The 24,883-nt window shown below is 40.4% G+C and overlaps 1 protein-coding gene and 1 long non-coding RNA gene across 3 annotated transcripts; both read left to right on the forward strand.

Moving 5' to 3' along the window:
- Positions 1 to 9,278: 9,278 nt before the first annotated feature.
- Positions 9,279 to 11,488, forward strand: LOC129423165 (uncharacterized). Its single transcript, XR_008637639.2, has 3 exons — positions 9,279 to 10,090; positions 10,152 to 10,322; positions 10,399 to 11,488. It is a non-coding gene; the product is annotated as an uncharacterized lncRNA (long non-coding RNA).
- Positions 11,489 to 17,575: 6,087 nt separating this feature from the next.
- LOC129428992 (THAP domain-containing protein 6) lies at positions 17,576 to 23,958 on the forward strand. 2 transcript variants are annotated; one of them, XM_055185405.2, is made up of 7 exons: positions 17,576 to 17,752; positions 20,085 to 20,268; positions 20,350 to 20,475; positions 20,767 to 20,977; positions 21,078 to 21,231; positions 21,314 to 21,396; positions 22,196 to 23,958. In XM_055185405.2, the coding sequence occupies exons 1-7, from the start codon at positions 17,673 to 17,675 to the stop codon at positions 22,297 to 22,299; spliced, it is 942 nt and encodes a 313-aa protein (XP_055041380.2). In that variant the 5' UTR covers positions 17,576 to 17,672; the 3' UTR covers positions 22,300 to 23,958. The 2 variants fall into 2 exon arrangements, with proteins under 2 accessions (XP_055041380.2, XP_055041383.2); XM_055185408.2 differs by having other exon boundaries at positions 22,199 to 23,958.
- The last annotated feature ends 925 nt before the right edge of the window (positions 23,959 to 24,883 follow it).

Consider the following 24,883-nt stretch of genomic DNA (forward strand, 5'->3'; position numbering starts at 1 on the left):
ACAGTTAATGTTAGTATAGACCCCTTCACGGTTCACGTCACAGGCTGTTCCCACTGCGCATGTCGGGGTCAGAAAAGTCATTACAGCAGATTCAGTTGCGTATTATTCGGTATCGTCAAAAATGCCTACTTACGTCGTGGGCTGTGAAAATCGCACCAGGTCTCCCGTTAAGTTTTCGCGAGTCATGCAGAATCTCAAAAACAAAAAAATACAACATCTGCGTCTGCAAGCAATTAACGTGCAGACTGGGACAATGCAAAGATCAAAGAGGCTTGTGTTTGTAGTGCTCACTTTATTTGAGGTAAGTCATCATTTTTCAGCACTGTTAGATTAAATTATAAAGCCTAAATGGTATGAACAGTTCGACCCCGTGCTGCGCGCGCACTAGGGTTGCCACCTTTGATTCGTGAAAAACCGGGACACTCAGATGAAATTTATTTTTGTTTTGTTTTTTGGAGGGGGGGATCAATAATATTTGCAAATATACTATGTTAACAGTTGTAGGACTCTATTCCCTCTCTTACCTATATTTGTCCTATAGATGCTTTCCCTGAAGTAGATGCACTCCCTGATGTAGATGCACTCCTTTCTACATTAAATACACGTTTGTATAAACATTGTGTAAACATATACTGCATAATTATATTCTATTATAAAATATAACCATTTGTACAAATATAGGATATATTCTTTAGCAATTAAAACATGATTACATGTATTATAATAGATTATAAAAAACTTTTTGTTTTTGTTATCTTAGTAAATTTGGGCAAATTAAAACTGACATTCCTCACCTCTTTTTCCATGTGTATTCCTCGTCCCTTTTTGCTGCCTGCAGAAGTCTCGGCTGTCCCTCAATGAATGCTTTAAACTCCAAGCATGATCATTTAAAGTTTAATCTAACTTGAAGTTCAGCTTTGACCAACCCCACTGATCGTTTTAAAAGCTGACTAGCAACTTAACTCAAACTATTTCATCCAGGATGTGTGTGTGTGGAATCTGTGGATGCGACGCGTGCAACCAACCGACAGCATAGGTAGTTGCTAGGCGATAAGCTGAGCTTCCAATCAAATAAAAGTAAACGCCTGGCCAATCCACTGTATAACCTGTGCTGCGTCCGAAAACTCAAGGCAGTGACTCGTTGCCTTGCTGCCTCATGAGGAAATGACTTCGGAGGCATGAAGGTAGCTCAGAGAAAGACTTTCGGACACACTTCTAAGGCAGCGTGTTTGAAATTTAAACAGAGAGCGCCTTTGTGATAACTAATCACATATTTGAAAACTACAATACTAATTTCTCGCTAGAAATGCAATTAAAAGGTGTAAAAAGTGAAAATATACCTTTATTTACACTAAATTGGTGGTCCAGTCGCGTCCTTGGCCGCCATTTTATTTTTTCGAACTCGACTGGACTCGACCAATCACATTCTTAAAGGTGGAAAAGAGGATGTTTGTTTAATACATTTTTGCAATTGTAACCTACACTATGTAGCTGTTAATAATGCCGACCAGATTGACTACGCAACCCCTACTTTCTGGGGATAGGGGACCCTATTAATAATAATTTTAAGCACAGGTAGTCCAAATAAATGAACAAGAAGCCAGAGTACAAAATGGTTCTTTTCTTTATTTAGAAAACAGGTTGATGCCTTCTCCACAGGAAAGCTCATTGAGATAGTCTAATCTTGCAAAAGTATTAATAAACAAATGAAACAAATTAAAGACAAGGAAAGCCAAATTTACACCAACAAAATTATTATTAAAGTCAACATTTAAAGAAACAAAAGAATTAACGAATTCAAAAGAAGCTTAATCAAATAAACAGCACAAAACAAGCAATAAATTCAATATTTCAATAACCAAATTTAGGATTCAAATATTAGAGAAAATAGTAAATTTGGATGGAAAAGTAAATCCAATGCTGAAAAAAAACTACAGATATAATAGCAAACAAACAAACAAACAAACAAACCAACAAAACAACCTTAAATCATAGACTGGATAACGCCACACGGGAGGAAACAAAACCAAAATGAATCAAAACGTTCAAACCACACGTGAACACAGAAAAACCAAAAATCACAAAAGCAAAAGAAGACCTCCCATGTAGTGATAAACCAATCGGCTAATTAAAGATTGCACAAGAAAAGAAAAAAAGAAAATTATAAATCAAATGAAAACACATTAACCAATTTTAAACTAAATAAACCTAAATAAAGTTTAAATGGAAAGGAAACGGTAGCAATAACTGAAGGAGAATTTGAAACCGTCTCATAATACGCTATCACCCATCATGTTGACCAAGCCGTAACAGTCTCATTAAAGGCAGAAGTGTTACCACACAATCACTCCCAAGGATCCACCATGAATGCTGGTGCTCGTAACTCTGTATAGACACAAGTTTACCCTAAAATAACATATGCTAAATTTATAACACCACATTTTGTATAAATTACAACTCGTCATTTTAATCATACACTCACACTCAGATGACAGAACCCTAACGCAGAGTTGCATGCGCACAGCGCTTTCAGATCAAAGGCCGTCAGCACAACTTAATCCTAAAACACATTTATAGAAAATTAAACAAACACTTAAAAAAAAAATCTACCATGAATGAGAGTCGGGTTTACTCACACCACTTGTCGAGAGCAGCAATCACATGATCAGTTCTTCCAATGCAAAAGAACGCCACACACACGCACTCATTCATAAAGTGGAGAACAAGAACGAACGTCGTTTCCCCAATGCAGAAATGCATGCACACAGTGCTCTCAGATCAGTAGGTCGTCAGCGAACAAAACAATCCTAAAAACACATAACGAGTCTATTAAACTAAACTATCTCATTAAAATCTACCAAACGAAGTCGCATCTACTTACAAACTTGTGGAGAGCAGCAATCACATAAGCAGTTCTTCCAACGCGCCCGAGAACGGCCCACACACTCGTTTATCAAGCGAAACCCGAGAACAAACGTAATTTCATTAAATCCCACGAGACTTTAAAGGCTACCTGTTTGATCGCATCACCTGCCCCTTAAAGGCATAGCATGCGCATTCCGGTTACATCCACCCCCTCTTTCAAAATTCACCGTCCCGGTGATAACACTCATACCCATCCCACAAATTCTAATTCCAGGGTCTAAAAGGGACATATAGCGAACTTACCAAAACTGAATTCGGGGGAACGTGGTTCCCTGGTAATTGTACCGGCCTTGGAAGATTAAATGGATTTGAATGTTGGCCAGCCTTTGCTCGAACTGACCGGCGCAAACCGAATTCTGCCCGTTCCTGCTCCAATTTTGGTTCTAATTGATTGCTAGAACCAGGAATTGGTTCAAGGAAGTCAGGGGTATCAACCACCTGCTCTAATTGATCGCTAGGGCCAGGAATTGGTTCAAGGAAGTCAGGGGAATCAACCACCTGCTCTAATTCTGGTTCTAATTGATCGCTAGGGCCAGGAATTGGTTCAAGGAAGTCAGGGGAATCAAACACCTGCTCTGCCGGACACTGGACATCCAGGGGGTCAGTGACATGTTCGATTAGACACCCCTCTACCTCCTGCTCACCTGGATCCTCCCTGGTTGCCGCTACTGATGGACCTCCCCCCTGGGTTACATGCAAAACCATAATCTCCTCCTCCGACATGTCCTCCTCAGCCAATTGCATTTGCTGAATAAACTCCAGCCGTCTTGCTGGAGGACAACTCCCCTCGACCTCACATTTGTCCAAGGGTACATACCCATCAACAAGCTCTCGCAAATCCGAACGATGAACGTTCTTCATGTGCACTACTGAATCCTGCTGTCTTACTTTATAGACAGTACCTACACCATCCAAACACTCCACTACCTCATACACCTTAGAATCCCACACATCTTGAATTTTATAACGTCCTGGGAAATGGTTCTTGCACAGAAACACAGTGCCTACTGGTAGAATGGGCACAAAATCTGGGGAATGGCGCGCTCTCTGGGCTGCTGCCACTCCAAGCTGTTCCCTAGCCCTACTATACACCAAAGCCAAATGGTCTCGATGACTTTCCACCCAATCTTGAGCTGTCGCCGGCACACTATCTTCCTCTATCCCTAAAAGGGCATCCACCGGAAGCTTTGGCTTCTGGCCAAACATAAGTTCATAAGGGGAATAGCCAGTGGATTGATGGGCAGAGGTTTTATAGGCAAAAAGCAACTGTGGTAAAAATTGTGGCCATACCCTTTTCTTTTCAATGGGCAAAGTACGCAATAGGTCGTGCAAGGTACGATTAAACCTTTCACACTGCCCATTTCCCTGAGGATGATATGTGGTGGTACTACTTTTTTGAACCCCATACAGGTGGCACAATCGCTTAAGCAATTCTTCTTCAAAATTTCACCCCTGATCTGAGTGGATACGTTTCGGTACTCCGTAAATGTAGAACCACCTCTCTGTCAGGATACAACCACAGTGCTAGCCTTTTGATCTCGAGTAGGGTAAGCTTGAGTAAACTTTGAAAAAACTAAAAGTGTGAAATCAACTGTAAGAATTTCCAAGGGCCTCGAAGCCATCAAATGCCCCATGGTCGTCCGAACTTTAGGGCGTAAGGCCTTGGAAACTACACAATGCTGACATTTAGTGCACCATTGCTTAACATCGTGCCGCAAGTTAGGCCAGAAACATCTCTCCCTCACCAAAGTGGTTGTCCTCTCTACACCTTGATGACCATGGTGGTCATAAAGACCCTCCAAAACTTCCTTTTTTAAGGCCTCAGGCAATAGAACTTGTAATACTCTAACCTTACCTGGAGGCAGGAAGACTTCCCTATACAGAACTCCATCTTTCTGCCGAACACGCTTCCACTGGCGAACCAACTCCAGTACTTCCTTGGACTCTTTAGCTCTTTCATAACGGGTAGGGACCACCCCTTTTTTCCAATATTTAAAAAATGCAGCAATGTGAGGGTCTGTAGCCTGAAGCGCTTGCATATCTGCATTTTCACAGAAAGGCACAGCGGCTATTTCTGAGGTTAAGGCAGAATTAGTAACAAATCTTGAACACTGAACTGATGACAGTACCCAAGGCAAAGTTATGCCAGGAACAACTTCTCCTACGCTATTAGGGGCTGGATCTACAGGAAGACGGGAAAGTGCATCCGCATTGCGATTAGCTGTGCCAGGACAATATTTCAACTCAAAATCAAACAAAGCCAACTCAGACACCCAACGCTGCTCTACGGCAGCCAACTTTGCAGTCTGCAGATATCTCAAAGGGTTGTTGTCTGTAAATACCACAAATTTTGCCCCAAGCAAATATTCTCTGAATTTCTCAGAGACGGCCCACTTAAGGGCCAAGAGCTCTAACTTCATCGAACTGTAGTTTGACATGTTCCTTTCTGCAGGGCGCAAACCCCGACTGGCATAAGCGATAGGTCTCCGTTGGCCCTCCTGTTCCTGAGACAATACTGCCCCAAGGCCAACCTGACTAGCATCTATCTCTAGCACAAATGGCTTAGAGAAATCAGCATAGCCCAGCACTGGAGCCTCTACCAATGACCTCTTTAAAACCACAAAGGCATTCTCCACAACTTCTGACCATCGCCCTTCTAGCAAAGTATTAGTGCCTGACCCCCGCTTCTTTCCCTTACCCTGAAGCTCTCCGACTAGTCTATGTAAAGGTGCCACATATTGAGCAAACCCCTTTACAAACCTTCTGTAGTATGATGCAAAACCCAAAAAAGGAGCGCAATTCCAAAAGGTTGCTGGGTCGCTTCCAGTTGGCTACTGCACTAATTTTCTCTGGGTCGGTAGACACTCCATGAAAAGAAATTATGTGACCAAGATACTTTGTGACCAAGAAAAAATTGCATTTTTGAAACTTAAGCTTCAGATTGTTCTGTTCAAGACGCCCCAAGACCATCTCCAACCGTTGAAGATGTTGTTCGAAAGAACCAGAAAAGATAACAATATCGTCCAAGTATAACAACAGGGACTGAAAACGTTGGTCCCCAAAGATCCGCTCCATAAGCCTCTGGAAAGTGCCAGGTGCATTGCACAATTCAAAAGGCATACGATTATATTCAAAGAGGCCAAAAGGCGTGCAGAAAGCAGTCTTCTCTTTATCCCGTTCAACCACTGGAACTTGGTTATACCCACTAGCCAAGTCAAGAGTAGAAAACCACTTAGCCCCTGTTACCGCATCAATTGACTCCTCTATCCTTGGAAGTGGGTAAGCATCTTTCCGAGATTTAGCATTAAGTTGTCTGTAATCAACGCAAAGACGTATACTGCCATCTTTTTTGTACCACTACAATAGGCGAGGAGTAGGGACTACAACTAGGTCGGACTATACCCTGTTCCAGCAGCTCACTAATATGAGTTTTGACTTGCTCATACTGAGAGGGGGCAACCGGCGATAGCGCTGGCGAACAGGAGCATTATCCAACACTGGTATCTCATGTTGGACTAGGTGAGTACACCCCAAGTCCCCCTCACTTTTACTAAACACAGAACTAAAACGGTTCAAAAGGCATTTAGCCTGTTGAGACTGTGCAGTGGACAACGAAGGCCATGTAACCTCAATTGGGTCTGATAAAGACCCACTCGCAGCTTCCAAAACCTGATTACAATTCACAAACTCCTGACTAATTACTCTCTCTTTCAATTCGGTATCCAAGACTGACTGCAGATCGACCCTATACAGCTGGCCTAAAAGGGTTTTTGGCCTAAGCCATTGATCTTTTTCCCCCAAATTGACTACAGGAACATAAACTACACCCTGCTCTACAGGTAGAAGACACTTTGAAATTAGAATGTTTGCAGGTAGTACACTTTCCTCACCCACTGGGGGCTCCAAGAACACAGAAGTAATAACACGAGCCATACCTTGACAACCAGTTGTGGGAACCCATTGAAGGGAACCCGCTGGCACTCGTATGGCTGATCCTGCTCTTACAACTGCCTTCCCCAATAACCCTGATTCAGCTGTGAGAGCCAAGCTCTGACACTCTAAGAGAGCTTGCTTCCACTCTTTCCCTGCTTGTTTAACTGTAAGGGAGGAGAACAAACTCTCTTCATGTTGAAGAAAAAGTTCTTGATAACAACAATTCAAAATGTTTATGCCCAAGAGACCTGGGACTACAAGCTTTTGTTGCCGTGTAAGGGGATCTAACGGATCTCTCATAATCAGTACCCCCATCTTAGGAAGAGTTTTACCCAAAACCTCAACTTCTAGCTCCACGTAGCCACAATAGGGAATGTCCACTCCAATAGCAGCCTTCAACCGCAGCCAGCTACAAGGTTTCAAACATTCCTTAATATGCATAGGAAATGCTGACTCAAAAAAACTCTCTGTGACCATTGACACCATAGATCCAGTGTCCAGTAAACAAGGAGTTTTCACCCCTCCAAAAGAAACTTCCACTACAGGGCATTGTCCAATGAGCTGAACTAAACCTTCTTCCAATAAACCTTTAGAGCCAAGAGAACCCCCCTCTGATGCCAGGCTCCCAACACCAGAGGGTGCTAGTTTTACGGCTGCACTGGAGTATTCTGTGCCACTGTTTGACTTTGCACTTGAGATAGCTGCCCCTGACCAATTCCTGGCACTCCCCTTAAATTTCCCTGTATGCTTGTTACATCAGATCTGCAAAACCTTGCAATATGATTGACTTTATTGCAACACATGCAGATTGGTTTACCGTCGGCTTGGAAACGGGCAGTCCCTGGACGGAAGCCAACAGCACCCCCTACAGTATTTGATGGATTTGTACTCAAGTGTTTCAAAATGGCATCTAGTTGCACCTGTTGTTTACGGAGACAATCTTTTAGTTCACCCAATTCATTAGTTAATTTGGGGGAGGGGGGATTAGACCTGTATGTACCCACTACCTGAACATCTGCAGCACAAGAATGAGCTTGAGGTCTCACACCGGGGGTTTCTCCCTCATCGGCCCACCGTTTAGCTTCAGAACGAACCTCCAGAAATGACATCTCAGTGTTTAACCGCACCTGTCGTTTCAATTCCCTGCGAAGGGTGTTATCACGCATATGTTCAATAAACTGATCACGTAATGTGTGGTCTGGGTTACAAATACCTGGCAAGTTCTTGCGCTTCATTGCCTCCATTAGAGCCATGAGGGCGTGCGGGTATTCGCGCAGCGACTCTCCCTCCAGCTGGCGACGTTGGAAAAACTGCTTCTGCAAACCAACCAAAGACTGGGAACACCCATACATATCAAGTAAGATTGTAAAGATTTTTTCAGGATCATCCCTCTCACTAGAGGGGCGAAACTTTACTTCAGCCTTAGCTTCTCCATCTAAAAGATCATAAACAAACAAAGCTTTCTCAGCCTCTGGGGCTGGACGAACTATCAAAGACCTACGTACTTCTTCTACCCAATCTTCTATTGTCAACAAATCATTGAACCTTTTTCCAGAAAACCTGGGACATTTTCTCTTTCGCGTGGAACATATACATATCGTTCAGATGCAGATGCATTAACGAATGGACGGGCTTCAACCTCCCGCCTAGGGCTAGCAGCCTGTGCCTCATCTCCACCAACATTAGCAGGCCTCCTAAAGAGTTCTTCCTGACGTTGCTGGTTATCTGCCTGCAATTGTTGTACCAATTCGGCCAGGGCTCTGAATTATTCCTCCATTATACAATCACTTTGTATAATAAATAAACACAAAAACAGAACAATTCAAAAGACAACTGGCAAAAGATAATCACCAGCTTGCAACCCGATGAGGAAGTCTTCAATCTGTTACGACCACCGTTTCCTTTCCCACCACACAAAATAAACACTTTAGAATAATAAGACCCCTTGTACTCAGGCTTCTCTAAATATAACCCTGCCCGACTACGCCAATTATGTTTGGCCAGAAGCCAAGGCTTCCGGTGGATGCCCTTTTAGGGATGGAAGAAGATAGTGTGCCGGCGACAGCTCAAGATTGGGTGGAAAGTCATCGAGACCATTTGGCTTTGGTGTATAGTAGGGCTAGAGAACAGCTTGGAGTGGCAGCAGCCCAGAGAGCGCGCCATTCCCCAGATTTTGTGCCCATTCTACCAGTAGGCACTGTGTTTCTGTGCAAGAACCATTTCCCAGGACGTTATAAAATTCAAGATGTGTGGGATTCTAAGGTGTATGAGGTAGTGGAGTGTTTGGATGGTGTAGGTACTGTCTATAAAGTAAGACAGCAGGATTCAGTAGTACACATGAAGAACGTTCATCGTTCGGATTTGCGAGAGCTTGTTGATGGGTATGTACCCTTGGACAAATGTGAGGTCGAGGGGAGTTGTCCTCCAGCAAGACGGCTGGAGTTTATTCAGCAAATGCAATTGGCTGAGGAGGACATGTCGGAGGAGGAGATTATTGTTTTGCATGTAACCCAGGGGGGAGGTCCATCAGTAGCGGCAGCCAGGGAAGATCCAGGTGAGCGGGAGGTAGAGGGGTGTCTAATCGAACATGTCACTGACCCCCTGGATGTCCAGTGTCCAGCAGAGCAGGTGTTTGAGTCCCCTGACTTCCTTGAACCAATTCCTGGCCCTAGCGATCAATTAGAGCAGGTGGTTGATTCCCCTGACTGTCTTGAACCAATTCCTGGCCCTAGCGATCAATTAGAGCAGGTGGTTGACTCCTCTGACTTCCTTGAACCAATTCCTGGCTCTAGCAATCAATTAGAGCGAGAATTGGAGCAGGAACGGGCAGAATTCGGTTTGCGCCGGTCGGTTCGAGCAAAGGCTGGCCAACATTCAAATCCATTTAATCTTCCAAGGCCAATACAATTACCAGGGAACCACGTTCCCCCGAATTCAGTTTTGGTAAGTTCGCTATATGTCCCTTTTAGACCCTGGAATTAGAATTTGTGGGATGGGTATGAGTGTTATCACCGGGACGGTGAATTTTGAAAGAGGGGGTGGATGTAACCGGAATGCGCATGCTATGCCTTTAAGGGGCAGGTGATGCGATCAAACAGGTAGCCTTTAAAGTCTCGTGGGATTTAATGAAATTACGTTTGTTCTCGTTTTTTGCTTGATAAACGAGTGTGTGGGGTGTTCTCTCTGGCGCGTTGGAAGAACTGCTTATGTGATTGCTGCTCTCCACAAGTTTGTAAGTAGATGCGACTTCGTTTGGTAGATTTTAGTTTAATAGACTCGTTATGTGTTTTTAGGATTGTTTTGTTCGCTGACAACCTACTGATCTGAGAGCGCTGTGTGCATGCATTTCTGCATTGGGGTAACAACGTTCGCTTTTGTTCTCCACTTTATGAATGAGTGCGTGTGTGTGGCGTTCTTTCGCATTGGAAGAACTGCTCATGCGAGTGCTGCTCTCGACAAGTGGTGTGAGTAAACCCGACTCTCATTCATGGTAGATTTTTTTTTTAAGTGTTTGTTTAATTTTCTATAAATGTGTTTTAGGATTAAGTTGTGCTGACGGCCTTTGATCTGAAAGCGCTGTGCGCATGCAACTCTGCGTTAGGGTTCTGTCATCTGAGTGTGAGTGTATGATTAAAATGACGAGTTGTAATTTATACAAAATGTGGTAAAGTAAAATAAATAAATTTAGCATATGTTATTTTAGGGTAAACTTGTGTCTATACAGAGTTACGAGCACCAGCATTCATGGTGGATCCTTGGGAGTGATAGTGTGGTAACACTTCCGCCTTTAATGAGACTGTTACGGTTTGGTCAAAATAATGAGTGATAGCGTACTATGAGACGGTATGTGAGAATTTTATGTGTATTTTAAGGTGTGATATGATTGTTTTGGTGAATAAAAATGTGAACTGGTTTTAATTACAGGTTTCAAATTCTCCTTCAGTTATTGCTACCGTTTCCTTTCCATTTAAACTTTATTTAGGTTTATTTAGTTTAAAATTGGTTAATGTGTTTTCATTTGATTTATAATTTTTTTCTTTTTTTTCTTGTGCAATCTTTAATTAGCCGATTGGTTTATCACTACATGGGAGGTCTTCTTTTGCTTTTGTGATTTTTGGTTTTTCTGTGTTCACGTGTGGTTTGAACGTTTTGATTCATTTTGGTTTTGTTTCCTCCCGTGTGGCGTTATCCAGTCTATGATTTAAGGTTGTTTTGTTGTTTTGTTTGTTTGTTTGTTTGTTTGCTATTATATCTGTAGTTTTTTTTCAGCATTGGATTTACTTTTCCATCCAAATTTACTATTTTCTCTAATATTTGAATCCTAAATTTGGTTATTGAAATATTGAATTTATTGCTTGTTTTGTGCTGTTTATTTGATTAAGCTTCTTTTGAATTCGTTAATTCTTTTGTTTCTTTAAATGTTGAGTTTAATAATAATTTTGTTTGTGTAAATTGGCTTTCCTTGTCTTTAATTTGTTTCATTTGTTTAGTCTAATCTTGCGAAGGTATTAATATCTCAACGAGCTTTCCTGTGGAGAAGGCATAAACCTGTTTTCTAAATAAAGAAAAAGAACCGTTTTGTACTCTGGCTTCTTGTTCATTTATTTGGACTACCTGTGCTTGAAATTATTATTAATAGGGTCCCCTATCCCCAGAAAGTAGGGGTTGCGTAGTCAATCTGGTCGGCATTATTAACAGCTACATAGTGTAGGTTACACAATATTACCTGAAACTGTCTTTACTAAATGATAAAAGACTATTTATTAGGCGCACTGAAAGTAATAAAATTAATATATGTCATCTGTGCATAAGGTAGGGCCTTATAAACATCAGCCAATCGTTAATGCAATCATCGCAATCGTCATTGGCCCTCTGGCTTGTCAATCACTGCCATTACGTTTCTTGCGAGAGACGTGCGCGCTCCAGTAACGTTACACGAGTGACGCATGCGCATAGCGCATGAAACTCCGTCTTAAGTTTCGGTTTGTTTTCATTTTCGCTCCTGCTTTCCTCCTCGAATCTGCACCATGGAAGAGAAGAAACCCGAAATAGGACGCAAAAGAAAGAGTTTTTAAGTCGCTGAGAAGAGGAGAAAATTGTCAGAAGAATGTTATCTAACCAGAGTCGTTATTGGAGAAACATTTCAACACTGGAGAGCAATGAAGGAACAGAGAGGTGTCAGACGCGCAGGTCGCAAAAATTCTCTTCGACAGGTAACAGTGATTATTCTTTCTTTGTGGAATAATTATTGTTGTACTGTTATTCAGGTATATCGACGTTGTTCTTGTACTGTAGTTGTAAGTGACCAGTCTGCTACATGCTAGTTGAAATGGGAGTAGCGTCGACTGATCTAACTTTACGTCTTATGTGTTTATTATCATAATCTCTGTAGGGGTTCAATCTTCAGCTGGCTGGCAGGGGCAGCCACTGGCGGGTCACGTGACCAGCCACTCAACCACAGGCGGGTCACGTGACCAGCCACTCAACCACGGGTAGGTCACCTATCCTGCCACTCAACAGGTGTGTTCGACATCGGCTGTGGCTGGATGTAACCGATCGGCGAGATTAGCCGCTTGCAGGCGGGGAGGAGCTGAAAACGGAGACGTGAAGTCGGACGCGCTGTGCTTCCCGTAGTTTGCGGCATTTACGTCAGGCATGGCTGATCACGTGTCGTTTGCTTGCTTAATCGCATTAAACATGATTTGTAAGATGTAAACAACATAAAAAGTGAATTATACTGTTTTGAATGTCCGTGCATGAGCATGAGTGGAACTGAAGAGGATTACAGCATCTGTTTTTACAAGAATAAAGTTTAACATAAGCATATATTATTTAAATACCAATGTAGTGGGGTCTACGTTTTTTATCCATTTTATTTTGATGAAGATGATACAATATAACATCGCGACTACATGAAAAGAGCTTTAACTGTTATAAAAATACAGATTTGTGAGCATTTGTGGAACTAAGGGCGTAAAAATACCCACGAAACACACGTGAGTGTTGTCATGTGGTGAATCCGACCAATCGTGAAACAGCTGTGTCGTCATTACAGCCCGTGCAGCTCCTCTTCGGGAACTGCGCTGGCTAAGTCAGGCGGCTGATCTCGAATCGCTCTCGCGGTACTTAAAAACCATATGACACAGTCACGTGCCTGCAGCGCCAGCTTAAGTCGGACAAAAGTACTAACCAAAATGCACTGCTTCAAGTCAGCCGCCGATCGGTCTGCGCAGCGCCGCATGAAGTCGAACACACCTAACCACTGGTGGCTGCCACTGGCAGCCGCCATCCCTGTCACTGGCAGCCGCTATCCCTGCCACTGGCAGCAATTGCTTGAGAGTAGTTTGGCGTATTTGGAAGTGATATGCTTTCATTCAGTGTGTTTAATGTCTAACTATTTTTCATGCTTTCACAACCGGTAGGAGGAGCAGTAACCTACAACCAGCAGCAGAGTGATGAAGCACCTAATTTATTGCTTTTCTTTTCTGTTCAAAACCGGATTTATTTGCTTTGTAATATGGATTTTTTTGTATGTATCTGTCAAATGGCTATTAAGGCTTGGAGTTGAAGCTCCCGCTTACATTATTATATCAAACAAAATATTTTCAACATGCAGCTCACCACTGTTTTGTGCAAACTTTAATGCACACCCCAACAAAAGGAATTATATTATTTTTACTCTGCATCTGTGCTTATGGATGTCTTCCAATAATCAATCATCATTTTGTAAAGATTTTCCGCATTTGAGGTGCTTAAATACAAATGATCTGAACGCATTACAGCCAGCTCAGTCACTGTTTTGCTATCCACAAAAGGAATATATCATATTTTTTTAATCTTCATTTGTGCTTCTTGATGTCTTCTAAAAATCAATCATGGTTTTGTAAACATTTATCACGTTAAATGCGCTTAAAAACAAATGATCTAAACTGGATGGACCACACCTCAGTCAGCTACTATTTTGCGCCAACTTTAACGCACGGCCTCCTGCTCTTCACAAAAGGAATTATATGATTTTTTTTATTCTGCACTTGCCCTTATGGATGTCTTCCAATAATCAATCATCGTTTTGTAAACATTTATCGTGTTTATGGTGCTTAAAAACGAAATGATCTGAACTGGTTGGATTTACAGCCACCTCAGTCAGCCACTATATTGCGCGAACTTTAAAGCACAACCTACTGCTCTTCACAAAAGGAATTATATTATTTTTTTACTCTGCATTTGTCCTTATGAATGTCTTCCAATAATCAATCAACGTTTTGTAAACATTTATCGTGTTTATGGTGCTTAAAAACGAAATGATCTGAACTGGTGGGATTTACAGCCACCTCAGTCAGCCACTATATTGCGCGAACTTTAAAGCACAACCTCCTGCTCTTCACAAAAGGAATTATATTATTTTTTTACTCTGCATTTGTCCTTATGGATGTCTTCCAATAATCAATCATCGTTTTGTAAACATTTATCGTGTTTATGGTGCTTAAAATAGAAATGATCTGAACTGGTTGGATTTACAGCCACCTCAGTCAGCAACTATTTTGCGCGAACTTTAAAGCACAACCTCCTGCTCTTCACAAAAGGAATTATATTGTTTTTTACTCTGCATTTGTCCTTATGGATGTCTTTCATTAATCAATCATCGTTTTGTAAACATTTATCACGATTAAGATGCTTAAAAGCAAATGATCTCAACTGGATGCACAGCTCAACCAGCCACTTTCTTGCTCCGATATATATCTTTAACCCTGCTGTAACAATTCTGAACATATTTTAGATGACAGTATAGATTCAAAATTATATAGTGCATTAATAAAATCACAGACCACATAATGTATTGGTTTTCAACAACGATTGTATTTTGTAAATGTTTACAAACCCACATAGAATAAAGACATTTTCTTAAAGATATTAAGTTTCTAAAATGTTATGCTTTGAATGGGTGTAATCCATCTGCACTGTAAACTCTTAATAATAAAAATAATTACTGAAAGATAACAGAAATATATTTTTTTTTCGCAGTAACACATTTAAGTGCTACTCCAATATAAATAATAAGAGTAAAAATACAATACTTGCAGCAATATCGAAACATATATCCAAATTGTACATATGTAATCACAATCTCAATTTCTATTCTAATTAAGGGAATGCACAGAGTTAAGGGTTGAAGAGTCGTCCAATCTTCAGCTATCACAATCCCCACTGGCACATCGAGAATCATACAGACAGCATCTTAATCGTGATCAATGTTTACAAAACGATGATGTTTTGTTGGAAGACATCCATAAGCACAAATGAGGAATAAAGATAGTATGATTGCTTTTGTGAAGAGCAGTCAAAAGTTTGCACAAAACGGTGGTGGCTGTGAATGCATCCAGTACAGATGATTTCTCTCACTGGCTGGCTGTGAATGCATCCATTACGGAGCATTTGATTTTGGGCGCCTTGGGCATGATGAATGTTTACAAGATGATGATGTTTTATCGGAGGACATCCATGGGCACAAATGAGGAGTAAAGGTAGTGTGATTGCTTTTGTGAAGAGCAGTCAAAAGTTTGCGCAAAATGGTGGCGGCTGAATGCATCCAGTACAGATCATTTCTCTCACTGGCTGGCTGTGAATGCATCCATTACGGAGCATTTGATTTTGAGCGACTTAAACGAGATAAATGTTTACAAAATGATGATGTTTTGTTGGAAGACATCCGTGGGCACAAAATCAGAGTGGAAATGGTATAATTCCTTGTGTGAAGAGCAGTCAAAAGTTTGCGCAAAATGGTGGCGGCTGAATGCATCCAGTACAGATCATTTCTCTCACTGGCTGGCTGTGAATGCATCCATTACAGAACATTTGATTTTAGGCACCTTAAACATGATAAATGTTTACAAAATGATGATGTTTTATCGGAAGACATCCATAAGCACAAAATCAGAATAAAAGTAATATAATTGCTTTTGTGAAGAGCAGTCAAAAGTTTGCGCAAAATGGTGGCGGCTGAATGCATCCAGTACAGATCATTTCTCTCACTGGCTGGCTGTGAATGCATCCATCACAGAGCATTTGATTTTGAGCACCTTGAGCGTGATCAATGTTTACAAAATGATGATGTTTTATCGGAGGACGTCCATGGGCACAAATGCAGAGTAAAAAATAGTATAGATCCTTTTGTTGAGGGCAGGAGGGTGCGCGTCAAAGTTCACTGGTTGTGAATGCATACATATAATTTTATATAATTATATAATTCCTTTTGCGGAAGGCAGGAGTGTGCCCGTCAAAAGTCCGCCCACAATAGTGGCTGGTCAGCTGCCTGTTGGAAATATTTCATTTGATATTAAGCTTGTTCGACTTCGTGCGGCGCCGCAAGCACCCCCCGCCGGACGACGTCAAAGCACCGCGAGAGCGATGTAAAAGAGATTCCTCCGTATGAGTTCGCAAATCGCTCTCGCGGTACTTCGACGCCATCCGGCCGAAGGCTCCCACGGCGCCACACGAAGTCGAACAAGCCTACTATGTAAGCGGGAGCAGGCGGGTAGCATCTGTATGCACTGAGCTTTCACTTCAAGCCTTAATAGCCATTTGACTGACACATAAAACAGATTCATTAGACAAAGCAAATAAATCCGGTTTTGAACAGAAAAGAAAGGTGCTACATTAGGAGCTTTGTCACTCTGCTGCTGGCTGTACTGCTCGTCCTACTGGTTGTGAATGCATGAAAATACATTTTAATCCAAGTACATATTCAAATAACTAACACGCATAGACATTAAACATACTGAATGAATAAAAAGCAAAACATATCACTGCCAAATACGTTAAACGATCACTTTTAAGAAATCGCTACCACTGGCAGGGATGGCAGGTGACGTGACCTGCCAGTGTCGGGGATGGCAGGTGACGTGATCTGACCCGTCACGTGACCAACCATCCCCGCTATAGGCAGCTTCCAATCAGCAACTGGCAGGTCACGTGACCCGCCAGTGGCTGCCCCTGCCAGCCAGCTGAAGATTGAACCCCCTCTCCATAATCTTTTCACATAATGAATCCACTGAGGCGACACAGCATATGTCAGTGGTAAACAAACACTCGTGTTCAAATACTCGTGCACGAGTTATGAAAGGCGTTTCCTAGAAATGAGCTGTAAGGAGGGAGGCTGTTCTTGCGCATGCGCTTATTTAAAAAACTCAGTAACGGTCTTTGGATTCTCAGTCGGCGGAAACATCCTCTTTTGCGCCTTTAATGTACGTCCACGCATAGGTATCTCAGGAGACAGGAAGTAAACCAAACATTGAATTCGGACATGCCTTGATGCCTTGCTGCCTTGGAAAGCTGCCTCAGAAGGCAGCAATTTAGAGTTTTCGGACGCAGCCCCCCGTTACGGACACAGGATTGGATGAACACAGAAACAGTGGAAGGAAACAGGAAATTCTGCTTGAAAAGTTCATTTTCACAAAAAAACGGGACAATTCGTGTCCCGGGAAAGAATATACATTTTCCGGGACTGTGACTCAAAAAAGAGAACAATCCCGGGAAAACCAGGACGGGTGGCAACGCTAGCGCGCACCCGATAGTCATTCAATGTTTACAAACCTTGAAGGGGTCTATAGATCTTTAGTCCACACTCCAGATCAGTGGGTGGCGGTAAATGCACCCGAAAGTTGTTTGCCAACCGCCAATAAAATCAAGAGAAGAAGAAGAAGAAGAAGCAGTGCTTCGAAAACGACAATCACTACTGATATGTCGTACGTCATCGGCGCCGCCATAATAGTTATGGCAACTTCTTCTCAGCACATCATTTTACTCTCGTAGGAAAAATGCCTCATTCGTGTTCAGCTTGGGGGTGTAAGAACCGTCAAACACCTCAAGCCAGGGCTCAGGGAATTTCCTTTCACATGTAAGACTGAAGAATTGTTTCTGGTTATTACAACAATATATTGATAGCTAGTTGTCAATAGCTTGTTAGCCTTGAATGCATGGACTTAATGAGAAATGTTAATGTTTACATGATTTCTTATAAAGTCTTAACATTTTACTATAGCTATATTATTAACTAAATTGCTTATTGCCTTGGTTTCGGATGAGTGATTGATAGATTATGCTAGGGCTGCTCAATAATGGGCAAAAATCATAATCACGATTATTCTGGTAAAACGCGTAATCACTGTTATTTAACATGTTTACTCATTGACTTTGAATATGCATTTATTTAACCTTTTAACTAAGTAAGTGTTGGAATAGGCTACAAACAGTGGTGCTTTCAAACCATAAATATGTATACTAAAGCCTAGATGTCTCGCCCGCGCTGCTGGCCAATTGAGTGGAACGTCCGCATTTGGCGGCCATCTTACCACAGGGCGCTCGCTCACTCGTAGCATTGAGTTTTGATGATGCATGTACTTTTAAATGACCATAACTTGCATAATTTTATACCGATTTTCAAACGGTTTGGTTTGTTATAAACGTCAAAGATGTACCTATGACACTTCGTACTTATACTAAAAAAAATCATGCAGGGTTCCCACGGGTCCTTGAAATCCTTGAAAGTTTGTGAAAATGAGGGAAAAAATTCAAGGCCCTGGGAAGTTTTTGAAAATTAACATGCATAGATACAGGTCATTGAAAGTGCTTGAATCTATTTTGTGCAAAAAGGTTTCTGGGAAATACTTTTTAAGCACACGTGCTAAACTGTTAAATGCTTATATCTTCTGTATGTGAATGTTGATTCATACCAAAATGCTTTTTGCATAGTTGTGTTTGACACATGAAAACGTCTCGGGTTATGTATGTAACTGTTGTTCCCTGAGAAGGGAACGAGACGCTGCGTCTCCCTTGCCATACTTCCTGCGTCCCTGTAACGCCGTCGTTGGCAATATTTCAGATAGTGATATACTTCCTGGCTTCCGCGTCACCCTGTCTTTGTCGTTAAGCCTCACCATTGGTTGAATTTGATATACACATTCAGACGCACTTACCCCTGGAAGTGTCTCCAAAGTGTCACAGCAGCGACGCAGCACGAGTTCCCTCGAAAGGGAACTGTAACAATGTATCTTAAAAGGTAACACGATGTAACCTTGCTCTCACTTGAAATGTGTCCCCACATTTAGTCCTTGAATTTTAAGGTATTGGACCGGGAAAGTCCTTGAAAGGTCCTTCAATTTGAAGATAACTTAGGTGTGGGAACCCTGATCATGAAACATGTTAAAGCATCCAGAATTATAGCCACATTAATAACATTTGTAAGAAACCAAACCATGTGAAAATCGTTAGAAAATTGAGCAAGTTATGGTAATTTAAAAGTACAACAATCCATCCGTCTCCGCAAATTTCCCCATGAAAGTCTCAATGACTAGAATTTCGCGCGTGGCTTTCACGTGCGAATGAAGAGAGTAAACTCAAAATGTTCAAGCGGCAAACTAGACGCGGTAGACGTGACTTTGACGCCTCAAACGCGGCTGGTGTGAACCCACGGTTACATGCGTCAAACGCTCATTTCGCACAAATCACATCATTCGCGCGAATCGTCTCTTTGCGTTGACTTAACATGTAAATCACTCACGCTTTTAACGTTTCATTTGCGATTGGCGTGAATGCACCATTACAAACACATCGGTCCTGCAGCATGCATTTTATATTTTAATAACACAATAATTGGTTTACCTAGATTTGCTTGTTTTTGTACTGTAGTTAGCTAATTTTGACATTCCGACGTTTTTTTTTTTTTTGACTACATTATTCTACAATTTAATCTACATCAATGTTGATACATTAACAGTACTTATAGTACTTGTTTACTTTTATTATTTACATGCTATTCTTGCCATAACTAATATGGCGGGCCAGACGTATCGAAGCAGCTGACCAAAACATAAACGTCGCCTGCCATTTTGGACAGTCGTGTGCAGCTTTGGGCTGTAAAAACCGTCGCACAATCCAAACCAATTATTTTTCACAAGTAAACCGAGCAGTTGTTTCTGTTTATTATAACATTATGTTGACTTGTTAGAGTCAGACAAAGCCATAGTAGCTAACAAAAAAGCTTTGTAAGCCGAAACTTTATAAAAAAATGTATATGATTTCATATACCATCTTGTCTTATGTTGTAGTTTATATTCGAAATTACATTTTCTATAATCGAAAGTGTCATCTATATTGCTGTTTTGCTCATGTTGTGATTGTGAACCATATTGTAGTTATTTTTCTGCCTAACGTTTCTCACACTTTTAAAGGTTTCCCAAAGAGGAACAGCTGAGGAAGCAGTGGGAATTGTCTGTAAGAAAAAAAGCAACCGTGCACTCCGTACTATGCAGTGAACATTTCAGGCCCGAGGACTTTGACAGGACAGGTCAGACTGTCAGGATTAGAGAGGGAGTTAAACCATCTGTCTTTAGTTACTTGACTCGTCGCAAAACAGTAAGTGTATTCACAGCTTGTAATGATTTTTGTTACCTTGGCATGAAATTGTGACTCATTTTTATTTCTCTCCCGTTTTAGCAACTAGCATCCAAGCAAAAACAAAAATTATGGGAGATTGAAGTGAGCCTACCAGTGGATTACTCTATCCCAAAGAAACCTCCCACCATTGCGCCGCCTCCTCCTCCTCCTCCTAAGCTAAACCTTGTAAGTATATTTACTCAGTAGCTAAGACCCAAACAGATGTGAGCATCATGGTCAAGTATGAAAGTATACACACACACATCAACCAACACTTTTAGGGATTTTTAAGGATACAGAAATCCATAATGAAGACGTGTTTAATGATGTCGCTTTTGGTCAACATGTGAGTAATCTATTGGGGATCTGAAGATCGAATAAACAATGAGAGAATTTACATATTTGGAAGCAAATAAGCACAGTGAGTGATGAAATGTTAACATTACTCAAAACATTGAATCTTTCCTTTTATACTAGGACCATATCTATGCAATGCCTACGTCTCCCTCTGTCCTAAAGGCCAGACTTCACGGTGCCAGGACTAGGTTGGAAAATCTGCAGCGAGAAATTAAGAATCTGAAGGTACGAGAACGGAGGAATAAGAAAACAATAGACGATCTTCAAAAGGATCTGAGGAAGAAGAACATCGCAAATAGAAAGCTAAGAAACAAGCTTAAGGGCTACTCTGGTAAATGGGGAAAATAAAACTTTATTGTTTATGCTTTTCCATCTTTTTAGACTTTCTGGTTATTGTTGCAAAAGCTCTTAGTTTGCTAACTGTATTTCAGAAATTCCAATTGACCTCCTGTTAAAAAAAGGCCAAGAGTACACACAGGACCAGAAGGAGTTTGCCCTTAATCTCCATTTACAGGGTCCAAAAGCGTATAACTATTTAAGAAAGGTCCTCCACCTTGACCTCCCGCATCCACATACATTACAAAGGTATGCTTGGTATCATCCAATTGCACATTTGACAAAGTCCTGGTCGTAGTACAATACATAACTACGTTTTCTTTCCACAAAGGTGGAAGAGTTCTGCAGACAAGCCTGGCCCTGACACAATGACGTCGGATACAACCACAGTAACACAGGAGGAGGAAGAACTGCGTATGTCTATATCACAAATATTTCCAGTACAATCCTCATACACTCACTGATGGATTATGGATTACTAAATGACTGGCTTGCGCATATAACGCTTAACGTAACAGTGAGAGGTAAAGCCAGCGCATAGATCGAGCGGCCATCTTGGTATTCCCAACCGGCAGACTTGCATTCAAAATCACCCAGTTTACAGCGTATCAGTCACACAAGATTAATTTTTAGGAAACGTGTACGTAAATTAATTGTTACTTTGATGTTATTTGCAATCTTTATGTTTATGGGCAGGATAAGGGATTTATAAAAAAACGTTAAGGTGAGTGTGTCTGCTGCATTCCGTTCATGACAAGGGTATAAATTAGGTAACTTGTAAAGATAACGTAGTTACAAAACCAGCAAATTATTTCATGCACATACAGTACTTAAAGCATGATTATTAATTTAGATTTCAGAATTAGCACGTTTGCATTAATAATACATGTGCTGCGATCTGTCCACTTATCTGATATGTTTGATACTGTAATGAAGATAAATGTGTGGAAACTTACTGTTTGAAAAGCAAAATGTACAACTTTTAATAAATAACTATGTACATGCTTAGGACATTTGTGTTGTAATAATATACACGGAGATTTCAGATATAAGTAAAGTAGTGTTTTATCATTAAAATCTGATAACGTCCATTCATTTAATTGAATGTCTAGGCGCACCAATATGGCGGCACGGTGGCTTCACAATTGTGACGTCATGCGCAATCCTGCCATTTATATAGATCAGTGCATACACCTAACCGTGTCTCTGTCAGCAGATACCCAGAATGTCCCGATTCTGGGCTCATTGGAGGAACTCCAGAAGCTTGGCATAAGTGTAATGTGGACAATGAATGGAAATGCTTCGGATGCTTCTTAGCCAGTGCACCCAACTTGCCGATTAAAGGGCTTACAACCTGTTATTGCACATCCAAAGACTGATGGGAGAGTGTTTGTGGCTATATGTTGAATCTGGCAAGGAAAATGTTGCAGATGTACAGGGCCAGAAACCAAACATATGCTGTTTTTATAAATTATTTTGACTGCATGCAGCTAGCAATGTGTTTTCGGGTGATTCTCACGAAAACTTGGTTTTAAAAATGTCAAGCATGAAAATGTAAAAATTGCTTAAATTTACTATTTTTCCCACCAGACATTGAAAAACAAAGTCTGGAGTAAATGGGAACATTAATTTAAAAACTTTTACTTATCATTTAACACTTTTTGTAACATAATTAAAAAAATTAGTCCTAAAAAATCTCATTACCGCAACAGTCAGAAAACATCAACACTGACATATTTTCAAAATGACATGACAAACCTGAAACAACATAATTTGGAGATTCTGCACATGCATTTAAAATCAAAGTATTATGCTTCTATTAATTAAATTAACATTTAATAAGCATCTGTTGCGGTAATGATAATCAAAATGTCGTGTAAGCATTCTGACAAGACAATATTTCAAATTAACTGTAAAAAAATAATCTTACCTGGTAACTTTATTAAAATTCTGTATGTGTGCTTAAACTGTTCTCAAAAAGTGTTGCGGAGGATGAGAACATCAGGCATGGACCATTATTATTATACATGAATATTCAGTAAATATTTTTTCTGTCATCTAAAGTAGTCTAGCAAAACATCCATTTATTTTTTTTTCATAATATTTTTGTGTTAATTTGATTAAATTACAACATAATGCATGTTCAAACACAGCCGGACACATTGCGGTAATGAGAATTTCAGCAGAAAATGAGATAAAATTTCCAATTATAAATTCTTATGTTGAAATCACACATTGTGCAAGGTAGAACACAGTATTGTGTTAATTCTGATGCTTTTTAATGTTACTATATTACACATTTTAAAGCTAAAATCATTAGTGCCGTGGTGTTTCAATGATTTCGTGAGAATCACCCTTTCATTCCCAGAACATGATGCTGTCTCTAGCTGCGCGGACACAAAGTTGCTTTTTATCGTAGTTCTGCACTATAGCTATTCAGTTTGAACAAGAAATAATTAATTGTGGTAACACTACACACAAACACAGTAAATTAAAAAAGACTCTTTGATATTATGAATAAACGAAGTGTCCAAGGTTCAAAGCTTCTCTGTATTTTTAAATTGAAACTGAGAGTTATTGTTGAGGAATACTTCAGATATTGAAGAGTTTAGATATACTTTACCTTTTATTTCCTGTTTAATTCATTATTTTGTGTTTTTTATGGTTTAAATGTTGCTATGAAGCTCATAGTGTGTGACAACATGCCCGAATGCTTTTTGTAACATCTGTAAAAAAAACTTTCCTGGGCAATAGTGGTGTCGTCAAAATTAAATTTTATACATTTTATCCTAACTTATATAGTACATACATGTACACAGCAGAAATAGTGTAGCATATTTCAAACATAACCACTTTAAGTAAACGTGTAATTCACAAGCAAAGATGCCTAGTATGCCGCTGTGTAAAATGTCTTGCCTTGCTAGTTAAATCCTCAAAATCAGTACAAAGCATACATAAATGTAACTTTGAACTTGGTTCAGAACTTTTACTTTTTGCATTTTTAGTCTGGAGAAACCTAACCTTTTTAACTCTTAACGATTTGTTGGGGAATTTCACAACTGTGTGCTTACCTGTGAAGATAGGATGTTAAAAAATGTACCAGACATTCTTCTCAGTTTGACATGACAGATGGTTTCAGAGGCAGGAGTTTATGCATACAAGGTGAATGCTTTGCATCTATAATACAGATTCACATTTTTTGACCGCTGAAGTGAGGCAGTCAAAATGTAGGAAAAATCTATAAAGTTCTACTTCTAAACTATCTTTACAATTATTGATACAATTATTGAAACTATTAATACAATTATTGAAACAAGGTTTTCACTAAAGAAACTATTTGAAAAGGACCAATGGAGCCTGGTGCACCTTCACCCAGATCTCTGTGAACTTCAGGACCTCACATTTTGGCTAAAAAATGTATGCATCGAAAGTATAGCGGGAGACGTGTGACTTAAACATTGGTGTTAAGTGTGAGAATTAACATGTTGCATTGAAGTTTTACTTGAGCAAAGCGAGCACTGTGTAGGCAGATCAAAAACACGTAATTCTGTCTCCTGGATGAATACCTTCTTTGTTTGCTTTAACAAGTGATGGAGAAACATCATGATGTGGTACAGAAAAGACTAAAAACTTGCAACAAAAAAAAAAGATTTACATATGAAATAATGGTAGGTGGGCTTTGGGAAGGGTAGACCGTGTAAGAACTGAATCTGGGGGATGTTTAAATGTGTTTGTATGTAAAGGATTAAACAATTGCTTGTCACCAAGCATGAAAATTATAAGAAACTGATGGAAAATATACATACTCACACCGTCAGAAATAAAGTACAAGAGCTGCACAGGGACGGTAGGTTGTAATATGTAAAATATTCCATACCTTTTACAGACTTAAAACAAACGA

The sequence above is a fragment of the Misgurnus anguillicaudatus genome, chromosome 18, assembly GCF_027580225.2.
Source record: "Misgurnus anguillicaudatus chromosome 18, ASM2758022v2, whole genome shotgun sequence".
Lineage (NCBI taxonomy): Eukaryota > Metazoa > Chordata > Actinopteri > Cypriniformes > Cobitidae > Misgurnus > Misgurnus anguillicaudatus.

Bases quoted from the DNA above. Each gene is read 5' to 3' on its own strand.
- LOC129428992 (XM_055185405.2), top strand. From the start codon at position 17,673: ATGCCTCATTCGTGTTCAGCTTGGGGGTGTAAGAACCGTCAAACACCT. The intron at 20,269-20,349 runs GTAAGTGTATTC...CTCCCGTTTTAG, and splicing joins ACTTGACTCGTCGCAAAACA to CAACTAGCATCCAAGCAAAA. The intron at 21,232-21,313 runs GTATGCTTGGTA...CTTTCCACAAAG, and splicing joins CATCCACATACATTACAAAG to GTGGAAGAGTTCTGCAGACA.